Below are 20,152 nucleotides of genomic sequence, written 5' to 3' on the forward strand. Positions count from 1 at the left end.
GCTCCAAGGATGGCCACTCCGTCAGTCAAGAAGAACTGAGACCTGCCAGAACGTCAGGTGAGCTCAGGTCACCGTCCAGCAGTCCAGACACAGAGCCAGAGACCCCTCTGATGGAGAAGGGAGCCGAGGCCTGGAAGAGAAGGAGCCTTTAGGACTGGGCAGTAGGGGCTGCCGGCGCGCCAGGATCCCCAGCCAGCCTTGGATTCCTTGCCCTGTTCCAGGCCACCTCCCCGCAGGGACACGGGGGAATCAAACAGAAACTAAGAAAGGCTGTGGGCGGGGGCGGGTGCTCATCCCTCAGGCCCAGAACTCTGAGCACCACTGAGGGCAGGCGCCTCGCTGACCAGGGACCCTTACCCTCGGCGGGTTGCCACGCAGGCAAAGGCCCTTCAGCTCTCCAGTGTGTCCACTAGGCTGGAAGACACTCGTCCCCGGGGAGTCCCGGTCCCACCGGGCCCATGGCCTCGTAGGGTGTGATCTCAGGAAGCGGGAGGCTCAGGAGAGGCGCTTGGGCTCCCCCAAATCCCAGGCCAGGTCTGGGCTGCACGCAGGGAGGGAGACTTGGGGGGCGGTGTGAGCAGGTCGTGGGCATGAGACTCCTGCCCACAGCACGCCTGCCCCTTCTCCTCCTCCTCCGAAGCCAACGATGGTGGGTGCCCCCGGGGAGCAGGCTCGGCCCTGAACTCCTCTGGACTCAGAAGCCCTGCTCTGCAGGAGAAGGGCCGCAAGTTCTCTCCAGGGAACATGTGGTGACACAACCAGAGGGGGAGAAAACAATGCAGCCCCAATCCAGGAGCTGAAGGCGCTGCGAAGCCGTTAGTCCGAAGGCTGGTAAATGGGGGTCTCAGCCCAGGGGCCTGTATCTCCTGGAAGCGCTGGTCGTCTCTCTCAGGACTGAGGAGAGGGTCATGGTGCCTCTCAGTGCGAGAGCTCGTCGTGTGTTTCGGAAGGGTGGGGAGGAGAGACGGGACGGTATTTCTGGGGTTTCTCTGGGCCTCCCGAATCCAGTCACAAGGTATGCCCTTATCACAGCTCTGCCACAACCAAAGCCTCTCCACACCCCCCACCCCACCCCTGGCCAGAGTGTGTGCGCATGCGCGAGCCTCGAGTCGGCGCTGTTTCCCGCCTTTTCCCGGGACAGCGCTATACCCCCGGCCTCCTCTCCATCCTGCGAGTGGGTGCGCGGCTTGGAGCTAGTGCGCAGGCGCGGAGCACCCTACACACACACACACACACACACACACACACACACACACACACACCCCCTACCGCCACCCCCCGCCGCCCCCGGCCTTCCATTCTCGCGGGGAGGAACAGGACAGGGAGAAGAACCCCAAGAAGCGGAGCAATAGGAGAACTAGAAGACAGAGGGCGGGGGGAGGGGCGGAAAGGCGGGGCTTCCTCCTCCAACGGCTCCCGGGCAGAGTCACGCCTCCTGCGCTGCAGCCCCGCCTCGGCTGTGAATTGCCTGAGGACCTGGCTGGCTCCCCACCCTCAGGAGGAGGCGAAGTGGCATCCTGCTCACTTCTAAGCGGATAGGCACAGTGCGTTCTAGACGATCCCTACGTGGGCAGGTGAGTGGGAAGACGAGGATGACAGCCAACACGTGACTACATCGGGGCTTGCTTGCTGGGGTGACCACTAGGGACTCCCCGCTAGTTCTGCCGGAATACGCTTTTAGCCGCCTCCAGGGCTGCATTTTTGTTGGTCGCGGGCCCTTTAAAGCACGCGAAGGGGCGGGGCCAAACCGTAGGCCGAAGTGGAGAGGGGTGGGACCCGTGTGTCGAGGCCGGCCCACCTCGCTCAGGGGGCGGGACCCAGGGAGGAGCAAGTCCGGGATTGGGTGATATGGGGGCTCGGCGGTGGTGCGTGTGAGGATCGACCCTCGGGGCGGAGACTGGCGGGTAGAATTGGCTCAGGCGGGTGTGGAATTGGCCGCGGGAACGGGACCGCGGAAAATTGATGGAATCGGCCTGGGAAACGAGGCCCCAGGTGGCCTCTGAGGCTCCAGCCTCGAAGAGGGTTCAAGAGGGGTCCAAAAGTGAAAGGCGCTGGTGGTGGCGAAAAGCCAGAGCCAAAGGTGAGTGGACGGGGGCCGGCGGCAGCACGGAAGGAACCTTAGACATCCTGCGGGGAAACTGGTGACCGAGTGGACTAACCTACTGCCACGAGAAGTGGGGGACGCTCGTGGACTGGCTCATTGCCGCCCTGCGGGGCGGGGGTGTGGAGATAATCCATTGTGAGAAGCGGGTGACGTGAGAGGGAAGTATCATCTCCAGCAGAGAGGCTCTCGGACGCCCCAGTACCGTGTTAGGGGGAAGAGTCCAGAATGTTAGTGTCCCGAACCAGCATTCCCGCTCTGACTCCGTTCTCGCTCTGTGGCTGTGGCAGCTCTTGCCTGGTGATTCCAACGTGGGAAATGGTTCAAGCCCCGATTTTCAGGTCTCTGACACTCTTAAGACAGTAATAGGGGAGAGATTTAGAAGTTGTTGCCCAAAGAGGAAGTTTTGGAGTGAAAGGTAGGAGGAAGTGGTGCCCCACAGTGGGGCATACTTGGAGGAGGGGGTGCAGTACTGCTCCCAACAGCCCTGTCCCACCATCCTTCATTCAATCTGCTCATTCATTTGCTGTCAGTCCACCCGCCCTGTCCCACCATCCTTCATTCAATCTGCTCATTCATTTGCTGTCGGTCCACCATCCTCAGGCTGGCTGCCCTAGTATGTAACTTCTTGACTCCTACTCCGAGGACTGAGAGGCCCTGGGTTGGCTTGGGACAGCCTGACCTTCACTTGGGAGAAAGGAGAGCTGCCACCTGGGTTCCCTAGGTTGTCACATTATTTACAAGTCTCAGCAGGCTGGAGAAACACTGACAGACAAGACATCCTGCCAGCCTCAGGCCCACATGAAGTCCTTGCTGGATTAGGAGTGTCGACCCAAGTGAAGACCTATGGGAATTTCCTCTGCGGGAAAGAAGCTGACTTAGCCCTGACTTAGTCCAGAGACCCCCAAACTCATCACCGTCACTGCCATAGACATTATCAGTAGCCAAGGGTAGAAGTGCAGCTGGCTCCAGACGCACATAGGAAGGCTCAGAGCTCAAACTGGGACCCGAGAGCATTCCTTGTCACACTGCAGGACACAGCTTCAGACAGGACCGAGTGCCCAGAGGCAAGACAATCATCAGGAAATGGGCCTTGGAGACCTGATGCCTTAGGCTGTGAGGGGGTGGTACACTGGACAGAGGCTTCCTCCCTCCCTGCCTCAACTTTCCGAGCTATAAAATGGGCATAATAACAGGAGTCACCCCAGCTAGACAGTGAGTTCCCTGCGAGCAGGCTATGTCAGCCCTGTTTATCCCACAATTGCAGAACCTGGTATGCCAGACACATGGGCACTCAAATGTTCACTTAATAAATGAAGGCATGCATGAACTGTAACATGGGGATAATTATCATGCTGCCCTTAGGGAGTCATGAGGAGTTAGAATCCTCTCGCATAGGGCCTCCTGCACAGGGCTGAGCCAGTCCTCCCCACAAACCCACAGGCCCACCTACTCACAAAGGCTTATTCCCCCAGGCCCCTAGATTTCCCTATCATTTTCTGAGGCCCTGCCCTGGTGCTGGCCTCCACAGAGTGAATCAGACCCCAAGAGCATCCAAGTGGGCTGGAGCACTCCTACTCATCCTTTGGATCTTGCCAGTACCAGATGACACTAATGTCATGATCACCCCATTTTTCAGATGGCGAATGAGGGAGTGAGGGCACCTGGTCTTCCTCACCTGGCCAGTAAAGGCAAGGAGATAGCCACTCCCAGGCTCCTAAGGACAGTGAGTGTGTACAATCAAAACTGCTCTGTGCCTCAACCTTGATTCTGGACCCAAAAGGCTCCAGGCGCACATTTTTGTTCAGCAAAGACATTCAACGAACCCTTCCTTGTGCCAGGCCTGGGCCCTCAGTGCAGAGGATAAGACAGCATCTGAGCCGGGGACACAGACATTAATAAATAACCCTACAAATCAGATATAATTATCTGATTATCCAATTATCTCTGTTTCCCCATCTGCCAAACTGATGAAGAGGGAACATATAAGAGGGAGGCTCCCCAAGCACGTGACATTGGACTCAAAAATGAACGAGTATGGGCTGCTGGACAGGAGTGACACAGAGAGTGGCAAGGACAGCACAGGCAGAACCCTGAGGCCCAAGCAAGTGGCAGCTCCCAGCACGGAGGGAGTGCAGCGAGGAAAGGACCAGGCACCCAGAGGGCCCAGGCGGCACATGGTTTGGGATGCCATGTCCAGGATTTGGGGCTTTATTCTGAGAGCAAGGGTGGGGTGTTCAAAAGCTGGGAGTGTGTGACCAGATTTAAGTTTTAGAAAGACCTTCTGTCCCCTATGTGGGAAAGGCATGGAGGGGGCAAAAGCAGAGATACAGAAAGAGTTGTTACAGTCATCTAGAGAAGTGGGCAGTGGAGGTGGGAGAAAGGCCACGTTCCAGGGATTTCTAGGCAGGACAGCGGCAAGCAGACTTCCTGATGGGTTAGACGAGACTGGGAGGTGCCCATGATGATGCCCTGGGTTCCAACTGGAGCAAATGGGATGAGAGGGGTACCATACACACACCCCCACCAAGATACACATCCATACACATAAAAACAACATGCCTACACAATCTCACAGGCCAAGAACAACAGAGAGAGCCTTCAGGGGCTGAGCGATACAGGTATGAAACCGTCTGGTGTCATTTCAGACACTGAAGAGCTCCAGTACCACAGTCTTTTAGGTCTGAGCATAGAAAAGAATTCAGCCAGAGGCAAAGTGATAGATAAGAAGTGATGTATTGGAATAGAATGCTTATGAGGTTTGCAAGCGGGAGGGTGAGAAATGCTGCACCCTGAGAACTTACTGGGCTACAGTTTTATAAGCAAAGAAAAAGTGGGGAGGGGGAGACTTCCTTGTCATTCTTGAGTCAACATCATGCTTCTATCATCTGCTCCTCCTCCAGGTTGGGCAGGGGAGTTTTCTTGTCCCTTCAGGTCAAGTTGGGTCCACTAATTACTGTTTTTTTATGTGTGCAGACAGCGTGTCCTAGGAATCAATAACTTACTGAGCTCGCTGGGCAGGCTGTGGGTCTCATGCCACTGTGATTTTACTATCTGGGGGCATGCCTCGTGCTTCTGTTGCATGGTTTTGCCGTTAAGCAAGCCTGCCTGGTTTTATGGTTAAGCAAACCTGCTTTCTTGAGTAATTAACTTACAGAGGTTGCTCATATTTTTCTACTTACAATCCCCTAGTTAACTATTTAATCATCTACCTTGTCCCTTTATTCTGTCCCTATCGGATAGGCTGTGGCACATGCATACAAACATGCCTGCAGACACACTGAGAAACAGAAACACAGACACTGAGAAAAAATGTGGACTGAATGCACACGCACACACAGACACACACACACACACACACACACACACACACACACCCCAAGGCTAAGCACGATAGGAACCTATGCATGCATGTACATCCAGGTGAACCTCAAAGACATACTCATACCTGCCCGCCCCGAAAGTACAGAGCTGAGGCATGGCAGAAGCAGCAACGCGGGTACAGAGAGACAGCGGAGGAGCCGCGCCATCTCTGCTGGCTCCGTGGCCCTGTCTCTCAGTTCTCTCATCTGCCAAAAGGGGTCTTGATGGTCTCTGCCTCGTGAGCTGTGGAGAGGCTGAAACCATTTACCTGAGTTACCTTACATAAAACCCAGGAAAAGAGCAGTGTCCGGCACACGGCTGTCATAGAGCAGGGTCTGCTCTGCCATGCAGACACACTCGGGGATCAGGCTGTAAATGCATTTGGCCCCAGGCCTCTCCCCTGCAGAAGGCCTTGCCCCTCCCAAGCCCCCGACCTGGCCCTTCCTCCATCTTCCCCCCACTTACTTGCCCACTGCCCTTCTCTCGCCTACTCAGTCCCCAGGGACCAAAATCCAGGCCGGGTCCACTTCTCCTGTGACTCTTTAGGGCAAAGGGCTGTTGCCTAGGCAGCAGGACCCTTACCCCTCCCTCTGACCCAGTCCTCACCCAAGGGGGCCTGCCTGCCCCTGTCCCAGTGCCCTCTGCGTCAGATTCTTGGCATGACTCTGGCAACCTCAGCTCAGCATTCTTCCCTCCCTGCTTTGCCCACACCAGTCCCCAGGGGGCCGCCTGGAACAGGGCAAAGGGCAGCGCCTCGGATCAGCCTCTTCCTCACTGCTGTGTGCAAATTGCTTCTGTCCAGGGCTCCTGCGCCCTCATCTTCAATCAGGAGCCCTGCCCCAGAGATAGGAAGTAAATGACAGCTGTGTTACGGAACAGGAAAGCACAGCCGCACAATAAATACCCCGCTAGCTCTGTGCAAGGGCTAGGGCTACAGCAGTGAACTAAACAAAGCCCCTGCCCACAGGGAGTCTCTACTCTGGTGTCAGACACAGAAAGCAAACAGCACAAGCAGCATACTGGACAGCGTGTCGGGGGAGAAAGGGCCCAACCTCAGCGAGGCCGAGCGAGAGCCACACGGCAGACCACGAGCAGAGATGCTGCCCCGGGGCCCCGTACAAAGATCGCTTCCAGCCCCCTGGGCAGGGTGGCCAAGTGCACGTTCCAAGACGAAGAAATCAACCTGGCCAGTGGCTTAGGCCAGCCACAAAGCTGAGCACCGTCTCCAGAGGCCTCTGTCTGTCCGTTTGTTTGCCCTGGGGAGGGCTGGTCCTCTCCCAGATTCCCACCAAGTCCTGCCTGCCTCCACTCTGACTCTTCCCTTTCCTTCCTTCCTTCAAATCTTTGCTGAGCACCTGCTAGGTTCCACCCCATCCCCCCGGGGGATGTCATTCCAGACAGAGGGCCAGAGGGGGACTCACCTACAGCCAAGCAAAGAACACCCTCATTTATACAGGCCCCTTCCCAAGCCCTATACCTAATCCAGCACTTGTGGTTGTCTCTTCTTTTTCCTAAAGAACCCCACCTCCACTTGGAACAGCTTCAAAGCTCCATGAAGCCTGGTTCTGCCCCTGGGGGAGACAAACAAAAAAACATGTACACAGATAAATGGAAAACTGCCAAGATAGAAAATCCTAGGAAGAAGAACTTAAATATGATGACAGAAAGCAGTGGGAGGGGGTGCATCTTAGATTGGGAGGCACCCTTAGGGACCACCTCCTGGAGGAGGGGGGAAGCTGAGGGCTAGGGTGAGCTGGCCAGGCCAGGAGTCCCTGGAATAACACAGGTGAAGTGTCCCTGAGCTTCCATTGCTCCATCTGTGAGATGGAAGTGACAGTCACCGCAGGATGATGGCCTGGAAGGCCAAGTGGCAGGTTGCCGGGTGCCCACTATGGGAACACCACACAGTAGGACCTGTGGTGTGGGCCCCTGGCTGGGCTTGGCACTGCCCTTGATCAGATTTTATCCTTCTGGGAGGGACAGGCAAGGCTGGTTCTCCTCTCTCTCCCCACCAGCTGGGGCCAGCTGTGCCACGGCCAGCCTGGGGGGGCAGGAGCTGCCATCAACCCAGGTGTTTTTTGCTCCCTGAATCCCCCCAGGGAAGGAGGAGGGCAGCCAGGTTGAGTGGGAGGGAACACTTTGTTCAGGACTAGGGTGAGCCTCCTGGGCCTAAGGGAGGAGGGGAGAGGAGACCTGGATGCCTCTGTTTCTAATTGTTGAGGGGACTAGGAGTCTGGACTCCTGGAACCGAAGGAGGAGGGCTTTGGGGGCCCAAACTCCAGGGTTCAAAGGCACAGGAGGCTGGCACAGGGACTGGGAGCAGTGAGTTGAGCCCCAGGCTCTGTTTACCACGCTGGATTCTCACCGTCCTATCAGGGTAGGAGGTGGAGCCGGTGACCACACCCTGGGCAGGCTGGGCCCCTCCCTGGGATTGTCACCCCCAGCTGCAACTGGCAGTAGCCACAGTCGGCAGTCAGTCAGCAGCCCTGGGGATCTCTGAAGAGGCCTGGGAGGGGTAAGTTCATGGCCAGCTGACAGACAGGAATGGCCACTGCCAAACCCCCGGGCCCAGAAGGGAAAAGAGACACCTTTTTCTGGAGGATCGACTTGGGAAGCAGGCAAGGTGCTGGGTGGGCTTCAGGAGGGAAACGTCTCTGAAGCAGATGGCAGCGTCCCCACCAAGGGGGGGCAAGAACAGCTTGTCCAGGACCTGGGTGACAGGACAGCGGTCTGGAAGGGAAGATTAACCAGGGACCCTGAAGTGTGGGGAATCAGGCCCAGTCCAGGGCAAGTTTTTGCAGGGCCAGGGCTAGAGGCCCAGTCTCCAGGGCCCTGGGACGGAGACCAGCAAAAGTAACAGCTCTGGACCCAGAAATCTGGATCTGATTTCTGCTCTGCCACTTTTCAATGCAACTGTCTTAACACCTCTGAGCCTGTTTCCTCTCCTGTAAAATGGGAATGCTCCGAATAACAGCTGAAACAGAAACCGAGGCAGTCTGGACCTCAGAGGGTTAGTGAGAGAACCTAAAGGAGCAAATTGAGAAAGCCTTAGCACTGAGTCTGGTGCAATGAGTTCAAGGTTAACAATAGGGATGAATACAACCGCAGGCAGGCAGCAAGGCCGACCCGTGCAAAGCCAAGCTAAGTGGACAGGCCTGAAGGCCAGGGACCCAGCTGGGGGAGGAGTGGGACCAAGTTTGGGAAGAGAGAGGGGATTGGAGGGGATTCCACAGCCAGACTGGAGGGACCAGGAGGGGATAGGAGTGACCCCTCGGTTGCAAGGAAGGCTAGAATTATGAACTCCTGGCTTCAGGAAAAGAATTGGACTTGGGACCAGGATCCTGGGTCACCACCAGGTGGATGGGAATCGGTGGATTGAGGGCAGAAGCCTCCCAAATACTGCAGAGGGCAAGGGCCTGTAGGTGACACTTGGGGCCTGAGAAGGAGGTAAGATGGGGGCTGAAACTCCCGGTCTTGAGAGAGGGGACCAACTAGGGGGCCAGGCTGCTCAGAACCTGGAAGGAGTCCCAGGCTCCGGGAGAGAAAATGGAGAGAGATGCCTGAACATGGGCCCCAAGAAAGGAGAAAGGGTTACGTAGACTCCTGGGCTGTAGGACAGATGCTGGAGCTAAGGAGTGTCAGCGTCCCAAGGAAGAGGGAACAGGGACCTGCAGCCTGAAGAAGAGGGTGCGGGGGCTTGGACTCCTGGGTCTTGGGAAGGTGGGGGCTAAGGGATCAAACTCAGCTCCTGAGGAGGGAGAAAGGGTCTGGGTACTGGACTCATGGGTCCCAAGGAAGCAAGGAACTGGAGCCCTGGACTCCATCCTCTCGTCTGAAGGAGCAGACTGTGGTCTACCGTGAGTCCGGGGGAGGAGGGGGTACAGCCTGGACTCTGGGACCCTGGGGCCCAGTGGAGCCAGAGGTGACCCAGCCCTACCTTAACGTGCCTCCTGACCTGCCCGCAGCCTCACGGCTCTTGCAGAGGATGGACCTGCGCACCATGACCCAGTCGCTGGTGACCCTGGCAGAGGACAACATGGCCTTCTTCTCCAGCCAGGGCCCCGGGGAGACGGCCCGGCGGCTGACGGGCGTCTTTGCGGGCATTCGGGAGCAGGCCCTGGGGCTGGAGCCGGCCCTGGGCCGCCTGCTGAGCGTGGCGCACCTCTTTGACCTGGACACAGAGACGCCGGCCAATGGCTACCGCAGCCTGGTGCACACGGCCCGCTGCTGCCTGGCGCACCTGCTGCACAAATCGCGCTACGTGGCCGCCAACCGCCGCAGCATCTTCTTTCGCACCAGCCACAACCTGGCCGAACTCGAGGCCTACCTGGCCGCCCTCACCCAGCTCCGCGCTCTGGCGTACTACGCCCAGCACCTGCTGACCACCAACCAGCCCGGGAGGCTCTTCTTTGAGGGCGACGAGAGGGTCATTGCCGACTTCCTACAAGAGTACGTCACGCTGCACAAAGGCTGCTTCTACGGCCGCTGCCTGGGTTTCCAGGTGAGCCCCCCACCTGCCCCCCGGGCCCGTGGCAAAGGCACACAGTGGGCCCGACCAGGCTCAGTTGCATATGCGTCCTCAGTCACTCAGTCATGTCCGACTCTTCTGTGACACTATGGGCTGTAGCCTGCCAGGCTCCTCTGTCCATGGGGTTTCCCCAGGCAAGAATACTGGAGTGGGTTGCTACTCCCTTCTCCAGGGGAGCTTCCAGACTCAGGGACCGAACCCGTTGTCGCCTGCACTGGCAGGAGGATTCTTTACCACTAGGCCACCAGGGAAGCCCTAGTAGCATCCAGAGGAAGCGTGGTGGTGTGGTGTGGTGCTTGACTGAGCCAACAGCAGCTGCAGGAAGGGGAAGCTGGTCGGGGCTCACACTGTGGCCCCTTGGCCGACTCCACCATGGAGGAAGGAATCTTCAACTGGGCATAGCTTCCTACATCAGGATCCCCACTGCTCCCCATCACCCTGCACTCAGGAGCTTCATTTACTTTCTTATGTGACCTGTCTGGCCCCTGAATTCATTAGGACGGTAGCCAGTGTGGTTTGTAAGAGCATCAAGGCCTGTTTGTAAGAGCACGCCCCACTTAGTCATCCCCACCAGAGGCTTGGCAGGCAGGGAGGACAGGTGCCGGCCCCATTTTACAGGGGTTCAAAGGGGCCCCCAGCTGCTCAGCTGGACCCAGATCAGCTGGGACATACGGACTCCCCTAAGGCGCAGTAGAATCCAGATTTTCAGGCTGCAGAGAGAACCAGCAAGCGCATCCACATTGGTGACCACAAGGAAGACCTGGTTATGGCCCCTCTCCTCCCTGAACCAGGGCCCTCTGAACTCCAGCTGCAGGCATTCTCCTATCCTCTGCCCCCACCCCGAAATCACAATCACAGGAACACAGGTCATCTCAGCACTGGAAGGGGAGGCAGCCCTGAGGCCTTCAGACTCACAGGAAGAGTAGTCTGGGGACTCGGAGAATTAGGAAGTCTGTAGGGCACCAAGCTCAGAGCTGAGGCACAGTCTGCCCCCATCCGGGGTCTGTGCTGGGCCCACCCATCCCCAGCCACATCTGGGAACCCCAGCAGGAGTATCTGGAGCCATGTGAGCCTGCACCCCTTCAGACCCTCTCTGGGCGTTCCCCAGGTAGTGGAGCATGGAAACTGTCTCAGCCTCCATCCCATCTCTGCTTCCATGTGGGGTAGCCTGTTCTCACCAGCCCAGCCCAGGTGTTCCTGGGAACTTCCCCTCATCTAAACTGAACCCACAAATATTGATCAGCCCAGCTGGGCCAGCCAGCTCCTCCCTGGGTCCCGGCCATGCCCGCAAAGCTCAGGAGTAAGAGCCTGGGACACCCAAGCTGCATTCCAGTCTCGAAGGTCAGGCACCGCTGTGCTCTCTGGCCCACTGGGCCCCTGGCCAGGGGCAGGACCATGCCTGACAGCTACTCTCTGCGGGCCCAGCTGGGCCACATTGCAGGACAGCCTCCTCGTGTAAAATGTCAGCCCCTGGCCCTGGGGGCAGATGTCCCTGATCTCCAGGTCTCGCTCAGCCTCTGCTCCAGCCCAGTGCCTGGCACGCCGGAAGGCCCAGGCCAGGACTTGCTGAATGAACAGAAGAGCCCTGCTGGCCCCTTGCCCAGCCTCCTGTGGCTTGGATTTTTTCCCCCTGATCTGGTGTCTCTATTGTCTTTTCTTAGTCGCCTGGCTCCTCTCTGAGATGCTGGGTCTCTGTCTCCCTGTTTGACTCTCTCTGCCTCAGGATCTCTGAGCTCTCCTGTTTCTCTCCCCACTGCCCCTTAACTGGTCCCCACGGCCTGTATCCCCTCGTCTCGGTCCTCGCTGAGTTTCAGGGACCCCTGCACCATCCTTCTCCCAGCTTACAACCCTCTGCGGCTCCATCGTGTCTAGAACAAACCCAAGTCCTCAGGCCCCACATGAGCCCCCTGCTGCCCCTTGGATCTCACCCCATGCCCGCCCCCCTCTCCTGGCCTCTCTGTTCCCCCCACACTCACCATCCACACCAAGCAAGGATGCCCCTCAAGGCCTCTGCCTGTGTCTTCTCCTTGGGGAACAGTCATCCCTCGCTTCATTGCGACCCCTCCTTGGGTCCCTCGGGGAGACCCTTAAACAGAGTCAGACCCTTTGTCTGCACTCTGTCCCTCCACCAACTGTCCTTTCAGACACTGGTCATTTCTTGACATTGTACGGCATGTCTTCATTTGAGTATTGTCTGTCTTCTCAACAACATCAGCTCCGTGAGGTCCCTAGCGCAGTGCCTAGCACACAGTCAGAGCTCACTAGACATTTGCTGAGTGACCGCCTCTACCCACCTTGTCTGTGCCCCCCACTCCCCTGCCCACCCCTGCTCCCTGACTCAGAGGCCTCTCCCTGCAGTTCACGCCCGCCATCCGGCCGTTCCTGCAGACCATCTCCATCGGACTGGTGTCCTTCGGGGAGCACTACAAACGCAACGAGACTGGCATCAGTAAGTCCCCGCAGGGCCCTGCCCGCAGCTGCCCCCACCCTTCCTGTCCCTCCCCTGCACCAGGGCCCTAGCAAGGCCACCAGGGGCTCCCTGACACCCCTCCTGACCTCCAGGTGTGACCGCCAGCTCCCTCTTCACTGGCGGCCGCTTTGCCATCGACCCTGAGCTGCGTGGGGCCGAGTTTGAGCGGATCATTCAGAACCTGGACGTGCACTTCTGGAAAGCCTTCTGGAATATCACCGAGATCCAGGTGCTATCGGTGAGTCTGGGGTCCAGCGATGGGGACGTGATGGGGCCCAGAGACACGTCCCAGGCCCAGGGAGGGCACAGGAGGGAAGAGACGGGCGGGGAGGTTGGAGGGGAGGTGTGATGGGGACCCCTGCCAGCAGCTCCTCCTGTTACCCCCGGCCCAGTCTCTAGCAAACATGGCCTCGACCACCGTGAGGGTAAGCCGCCTGCTCAGCCTGCCACCCGTCGCCTTTGAAATGCCTCTGACCTCGGACCCCGAGCTCACAGTCACCATCTCACCCCCGCTGGCCCACACAGGCCCCGGGCCCGTCCTCGTCAGGCTTATCTCCTATGACCTGCGGGAAGGACAGGTAGGGCCCCGGCTCTGCCAGAACAGGCGCAGAGCTGAGGAGCACGGAGGGAGCGCCTTCCCCACCTCCACCTCACAGCTCACACCTGCCTCCTCTCCCGTCTCCCGTCTCTCGGAGGAGTGAGGCCCAGGCAGGCGGCCCCCGCCCTGTGACCCACCACCTCCTCCTTCTTCTCCCCCCAGGACAGCAAGGAGCTCAGCAGCTTCGTGAGGTCCGAGGGCCCCAGGAGCCTGGAGTTGCGGCTGCGCCCCCAGCAGGCACCCCGCTCCAGGGCCCTGGTGGTGCACATCCACGGTGGCGGCTTCGTGGCCCAGACCTCCAAGTCCCACGAGCCTTACCTAAAGAGCTGGGCCCAGGAGCTGGGTGTTCCCATCCTCTCCATCGACTACTCCCTGGCCCCCGAGGCCCCCTTCCCCCGGGCGCTCGAAGAGTGCTTCTACGCCTACTGCTGGGCCGTCAAGCACTGCGCCCTGCTCGGTGAGCCCCCTCCCAGCCTGCCTCAGCCCCCCGGCACAGGAGGGGAAAAGAGCCAGGAGCCTCAGTTTCGACGCCCTGCCTCCCAGCCCACCTCCCGCCACCCGCCTCTGCCACCTGCTCACCCCACTGTGTCCCCGCCTGCAGCTCTGCCTCTGTCGCCTCTGGGCTCCCACCTTCCACTCACCCACTTCCTCTTCCTGCTCCCCCCCCACTCTAGCCCTGACGCTCTGTTCCCCACTGCCCCCTGACCTCTGGCCTTTTCTTCCGTCCTGTTTCTTTACCCACTGCTGCCCCTTGCTGGGCAGCCCCTTGCTGGCAGAGTGGGCTAGAGCCTCACTCTTCCAGCTCCTCCGCCTTCCCACTCCCCACACAGCCCGCGAGGAACAGAGCAGGGTGAGGCCGTGCCGCGGGCTTAGGGCACAGGACAGCCAGCCTGAACCCTGGCTGCCATCTTCTTGCCTTGCTGCCCCTCCCTCCTGACATGGGCGCTGGGTCCCCCCTTTCTCAGCACCCTTCCTCCTTGCTCCTGACCCCCAAGCTTCCCCATAGCCTCCTGATCTCCAGACCTCTCCATGTCCTCAGCCTGCCTGATCCTCTGCCCACTATCCCCCAAATAGGTCCAGATCCCTGCCTTAGTTTCCCAGTCTCTAAAATGGCAGTGGGCCAGAACCCCAAGCCCGACCTCCTAGAGCACAGAGCTCCAGCTCCTCCCTGCCATGCTTGACCAAGCCCCCTCCACACCAGGCTCAACAGGTGAGCGGATATGCCTCGCTGGAGACAGCGCCGGCGGGAACCTCTGCTTCACTGTGTCCCTTCGGGCAGCGGCCTACGGGGTGCGCGTCCCAGATGGCATCATGGCGGCCTACCCGGCCACCATGCTTCAGTCTACCGCCTCCCCTTCCCGCCTGCTGAGCCTCATGGACCCCCTGCTGCCTCTCAGCGTGCTCTCCAAGTGCGTCAGCGCCTATGCCGGTTAGTCCCATCCGCATACAACTAGGGCCCCGGCTCCTTCAGGGACAGAGACTACAGCCCTGTCTCACTGGGTACAAAGGGGACGAATCTGAGACTCCCTGTTCCTGCTGAAGCCGTCAGATAGTCTAGGTCCCTGAGGGCAGAGGTGCCTGAGGTTGTGTGTGTTGAGACTGGGCCCACAAAGAGAGGAGACCAACTCACCCCCCACACACACACATCCACTCACAGGTGCGGAGACTGAGGACCACCCCGACTCAGACCAGAAGGCGCTGGGCGTGATGGGGCTCGTGCAGCGGGACACGGCCCTGCTCTTGCGAGACCTCCGCCTGGGCGCCTCCTCGTGGCTCAACTCCTTCTTGGAGCTGGGCGGGCAAAAGTCCCACCTGAAATCGGTGCCCAAGACAGGTGAGTGGCACCCTTCCCTCACACACCCATTCAGCGTGGCCAGGAGGGACAGCCTGGCACCAGAAGTCCTGGGGGAGGCAAGGGGCTGGGCCCTGGGCACTCAGAGAAGCAGAGATCACCTTCCTGGCTCCCTGCCATAAAGCCTTAGTCTACATTCTGGAAATTCCAGAACTTCTGATTGCACGGGTCAGCTTAGAAGCCCAGGAACTATAAGATTTAGCTTTCCAAACACCCCCTCCCAGAAAGGCACCCTAGGGAATGACTCAGAAGGCCAGCCGTGTGTCCTGATTTTCAATCCCAAGAATCCAGTCCACCGAAATTCCCTGGGCCCTCAGGTGGAAGTCCAGCTCTCCTAGATTCTTTCCTGACTTTTAACAGAGGCAAGCAGGGAGATCAGAAAGGGGGAGAGACATCAGTAAGTGGAGGAAATCCCCACCCCAGGTAGGTGGGAAGACCCTCAGGCTGCAAAAAATCACTTCCATCCAGGGATCCATTTTTTCCCATTTCCTAACATTTTAAGGATTTTAAAGCACAGCCACCTCAAATTACTTTCTATCTAATCAACAGTATTTTCTGGGTAATAGAAATTGCATGTTCAAAAGTAGATACCATTCCCAGGGACTTCCCTGGCAGTCCAGTGGTTAGGACTCAGTGCTTTCATAGCCGAGAACACAGGTTCAACCCCTGGTCAGGGAACTAGGATCCCACAGGCCACGGGCCAAGAAAAAAAGTAGATACAGTTCCTGTTATTCAGAAAATTATTCCAATTGAATATGCTTTATTTTAAATTCAGTTTTTAATATCAGGATATTCCAGCCAACACAAATAAATACACCCAAAAACAGGTGGCACAGTAGCTAAAGAATCTGCCTGCATATGCAGGAGACTCAAGGACTCAGTTTTGATCCCTGGGCTAGGAAAATATCCTGCAGAAGGAAATGGCAACCCATTCCAGTATTCTTGTCTGGGAAATGCCATGGACAGAGGAGCCTGATGGGCTACAGTCCACGGAGTAGCAAAAGTTGGACTCAGCTAAGCACATACATGCAAAAGCAATTAAAAAGGATTTGAATTTTAGACACATGGACCATTTGGCACTGGGGCTTTCTTTGTAGGAAAAAGGTGACAAGAGCAGACCCTAGAGGCACACCCGCCAGTTGAGCTCCCTACAGTACCAGGTATATACCAGGCAAGTTGCAGTATCTGTGCGCCTAGCTGTGCCCCTCTGGGGGAAATGGGAACAGTAAGAATACCTGCCTCATTACGTTGCTGTAAGGACTGCCTACCTATTTGTGTCAAGCACCTGGCACACAGTAGGTGCTGTTTTGTGCCTTGTACCTAGAACACAGTAGGTGCTCTTAGAAGATGCCAGCACCCTGATTGGCCGTATCTGTGATTCTAGTCAACAGCTTGGTTCCATTGACCCTCTGGGCTACAGGGCACCTAAGCAGTTATTCTCATATCATCCTGCTTCATGGATTTATAAAGGCAAGTGAAAGAAAAAAAAGAAAAACTGAAAAATGTAAGGTCCTGGCAATAGTGGTAAGCAGAATGGTCCTGATTAAATCAGTGGAGCTGAGGCCACCGTGGGCACACCAGGCAGGCCTGAAGTGCACCTTTAGCATCAGCTGGGCACTGGCTTGTCTGTCATTCAGAGGGAAGGGATGGGGACTTCCCTAGTGGTCCAATGGCTAAGACTCCATGCTTCCAGTGCAGGGGTCCTGAGTTCGATCGTTGGTCAGGGAACTAAGATCCCATGTGCTTCACAGCTCAGCCAAAAAAAAAAAAAGGGAAGGGATGAGGTGAAGAACAGGGAGGAATTTTGGGGAGCAGGTCTACATAGCTAAAGCTGTGGGGGTCTCTGGAAGTCTTGATATGTCCTCAAGATTCTTTTTAGTGCCCTGTGAACACAGCCTCCTTTCAAGCCATGTGGGCTTGCTCACCATTCCACTTTGATCCGTTCATGCTCTCTGTCTCAAGTGACCAGGAAAAGCTGACAGCCCCATGTTGGAGGCTAAGGAGGCAGCTAAAACAAGGCAACTGGTAATAAAACATTACCAGGTGTTTGGCAGAAATGAACACAATTCTGTAAAGCAGTTATCCTTAATTAAAAATAAGTTTAAAATTAAAAATATATAGATAGATAGATAAGGTATATTATGACCTCCTCGGGATGTGTTCTGTGCTCAGTTGCTCAGTCATGTCTGACTCTCTGTGGCCTCATGGACCACAGCCCTCCAGGCTCCTCTGTCCATGGAATTTTCCATGCAAGAATACTGGAGTGGGCTGCCATTTCCTACTCCAGGAGATATTCCCAACCCAGTGATGGACACCACGCCTCCTGCATTGACACATGCCTCCTGCATTGACACACACCTCCTGCATTGACACACGCCTCCTGCACTGACAGGCAGATTCTTTACTAGCACCACCTGGGAAGCCTCCCCAGGGGTAGCAGTACCTAATCCCGAATCTTATTAATCCCACTGAGTTCCCACCACTTCCTGTAAAGTAAGGACTATTTTTATCCCCTTTGTTCAGAAGAGGAAACAGGCTCCCAGAGGTAAACTGACTGGCGTTTCATGTTTCCAGTCACACACACCCCTCCATTAGGACAGAGCCCCACCTCCAAGACAGGGGACTCCTTCCACCGCCCCCTGGGAACTGCAGCCTGGGGCACCCTGGAGTCTGGGCCTCTACAGCCCTAGGGTGCAAATCCCCCATCAGCCTCTGCTCCCAAGCCAGCCTTCCCTACCAGCCACCCACACACCCGACCCACAGAGACAGGCTTAGCTGCAGGCCTGGCCGGTCCCCAGACCTTGCTCCTCTCGCAGAGCCAATGCGGCGCAGTGTGTCTGAAGCAGCCCTGACCCAGCCGGAGGGCCCACTGGGAACCGACTCCCTCAAGAGCCTGAAGCTGCATGACCTGGGCCTCAGGAACAGCAGCGACACAACAGACACGCCAGAGCTGTCACTGTCCGCGGAGATACTCGGCTCCTCCGCACCCTCAACCGTCAACTTCTTACTTGGGTCTGAGGATGAATCTGAAGTGTCTGAGGCCCCAGAGGAGCTGAACAGCAAGGACCGAGTTCGAGGTGTGGGCTCGGCCTTCCCCGAGGGTTTCCACCCACGGCGCTGCAGCCAGGGTGCCATGTGGATGCCCCTCTACTCAGCCCCCATCGTCAAGAACCCCTTCATGTCACCGCTGCTGGCACCGGACAGCATGCTGCAGACCCTGCCACCTGTGCACATCGTGGTGAGCGCCAGGCCAGGAAGGTGGAGCAGGCGGGGAGTGGGGCTGGCGGGGGCCTGGAGCGCCCGGAGAAAGGCGCTCCCGGGGAGCCGAGAGGAGGGAAAGGGAGAAAGCGAGGCTGCAGCGAGAGGGGCACCAGCAGGAGGGAAGGCCTGGCAGCGGGGGGACTGAGGGGGTCAGCTTTGCCCGTTGGCTTTTGCAATCCTGTTGAGATCGCCGGGTAGGCGCTGGGCTTGGAGAGCTGGGGAAGGGGCAAAGAGAGAGTGTGTCTCTGGGGGGAGGGAGAAGCCAGGCAGAGGCCAGTCAGGCTCATTCTCCGATTCTCCGCCCCATCCTCGTGTCTCCTGCCTCTGCCTTCCCCCGCCCCCTGCGCATTTCCCTGCCCCGCCCCCGCAGGCCTGCGCGCTGGACCCCATGCTGGACGACTCGGTCATGTTCGCGCGGCGGCTCCGCGGCCTGGGCCAGCCCGTGACGCTGCGCGTGGTGGAGGACCTGCCGCACGGCTTCCTGAGCCTGGCGGCACTGTGCCGGGAGACGCGGCAGGCAGCCGCGCTGTGCGTGGAGCGCATCCGCCTCATCCTCAATCTTCCCAGCCCGCCGGTCTGAGCCGGGGCACGGAGCCAGGCCCCGCGGGGAGAGGGGAGTCGCGGGGAGCGACACTAAAGGCCGCTTGTACTCATCTGCGCAGGGCTCCCTGATGAATGCGCCTTGGGAAGGGCGGTGGGGACCCCGGGCCCGGGCTCCCCAGCCCATCCAGGCCCTCGGGCTGGGTGGAAGGGGGCGGGCTGTGCCTTAAGTGGGGGGAACGGCATGGGGAGAGTCGGGGGGGCCCCCTCCCCAAAGCTAAGACCCTGGCCTGGGGGAGGAGGGCGCACACAAACCAGCCTCAGAGACAGCTGGACTTGCACGGGATCACTGCCTTCTATTGCTGTGACCACTGCAGGGGCGGGCCTGGCCCGACCTTGCAGATCGATTTGCTTTGTTTGTTTCTTGTAAATAAAAGTATTTAATTAGTTTGGCCTCTGGCAAATAGACAGGCTTCCCTGGTGGCTCAGTGGTAAAGAATCCTGCCAATGCAAGAGACACAAGGGACTCCGGTTCGATCCCTGGGTTGGGAAGATCCCCTGGAGAAGGGAACGGCAACCCACTCCAGTATTCTTGCCTGGAGAATCCCATGGACAGAGGAGCCTGGCGGGCTGCAGTCCATAGGGTCGCAAAGGAGTCAGGACCTAGCAATTAAACGGGCAAATAGAGTGGGGACGGGGGTTGCCCACCAGGGGGCAGCATCAGAAGCCCGAGAAGTTGGCACTGGCGAGCCGACTGAAGGCTAGGGACCCAAAACCTGGGTCCTGAGAACGAAGAGGTGTGCAGGCCTGGATTCTTGAGTGTGGAAGGGCAGGAGCCCCCCTACTAACACAGAGCCACCTCCTCCTCAGACCTAATCCAGGTACAGTGCCAGAAGCTGGCTTCTCAGCTACTCCTCTTTACAAACCTAGCCCCAGCACCCACCGGGAAAAGAAAACCGGAAGTCCCTGGAGAACCAGAGCAAAGCTAACAGGAAATCAGAAACAAACTGAACACTCAAAAACTGGGACCTAAGCTCTGCCCAGCTGTGACAGACACTCAAGCCCCCACCCTCTGTAGGCCCTGGGTTTGAAGCAAAGATTTCCTTCCAGAGCTAGCCTTCAAATTTCCACACTCAGAGAGGTGGGGAGAGACCCAGACACAGACTGTCACAGTCCGCACCGGTTCTATCTGTGGTAGCTAGCGAGTCCTTCACAGAGGAGGTGATTCAAGAAAGAGCAAAAGGTTGCTAAGAAGAAATAGGCAAGGTTGTGAGAGCCAGCGGTCAGTGGTCAAGGCTTCTGCCTGACCAGAAGTTAAGATGCAAAGTGGGGAGTGGTCTGAGGGGCCTAGACTGGTCAGCAAGAGATCCTGAAGGAGCTGGAATGCAATTTGGACTATAAATGAAGGGCAGCGGGAGCCATAGAAGGGCTTTGAGCAA

The 20,152-nt window shown here is 57.8% G+C and overlaps 1 protein-coding gene across 2 annotated transcripts; it reads left to right on the forward strand.

Annotated features, from left to right (window-relative positions):
• Positions 1-1,933: 1,933 nt before the first annotated feature.
• LIPE (lipase E, hormone sensitive type) lies at positions 1,934-19,166 on the forward strand. 2 transcript variants are annotated; one of them, XM_052655768.1, is made up of 10 exons: positions 1,934-2,080; positions 9,430-9,965; positions 12,351-12,441; positions 12,555-12,700; positions 12,855-13,040; positions 13,223-13,517; positions 14,262-14,489; positions 14,718-14,894; positions 17,729-18,150; positions 18,544-19,166. In XM_052655768.1, the coding sequence occupies exons 1-10, from the start codon at positions 1,963-1,965 to the stop codon at positions 18,751-18,753; spliced, it is 2,409 nt and encodes an 802-aa protein (XP_052511728.1). In that variant the 5' UTR covers positions 1,934-1,962; the 3' UTR covers positions 18,754-19,166. The 2 variants fall into 2 exon arrangements, with proteins under 2 accessions (XP_052511728.1, XP_052511729.1); XM_052655769.1 differs by lacking the exon at positions 1,934-2,080 and adding an exon at positions 7,936-7,979.
• The last annotated feature ends 986 nt before the right edge of the window (positions 19,167-20,152 follow it).

The sequence above is a fragment of the Budorcas taxicolor genome, chromosome 18, assembly GCF_023091745.1.
Source record: "Budorcas taxicolor isolate Tak-1 chromosome 18, Takin1.1, whole genome shotgun sequence".
NCBI lineage: Eukaryota > Metazoa > Chordata > Mammalia > Artiodactyla > Bovidae > Budorcas > Budorcas taxicolor.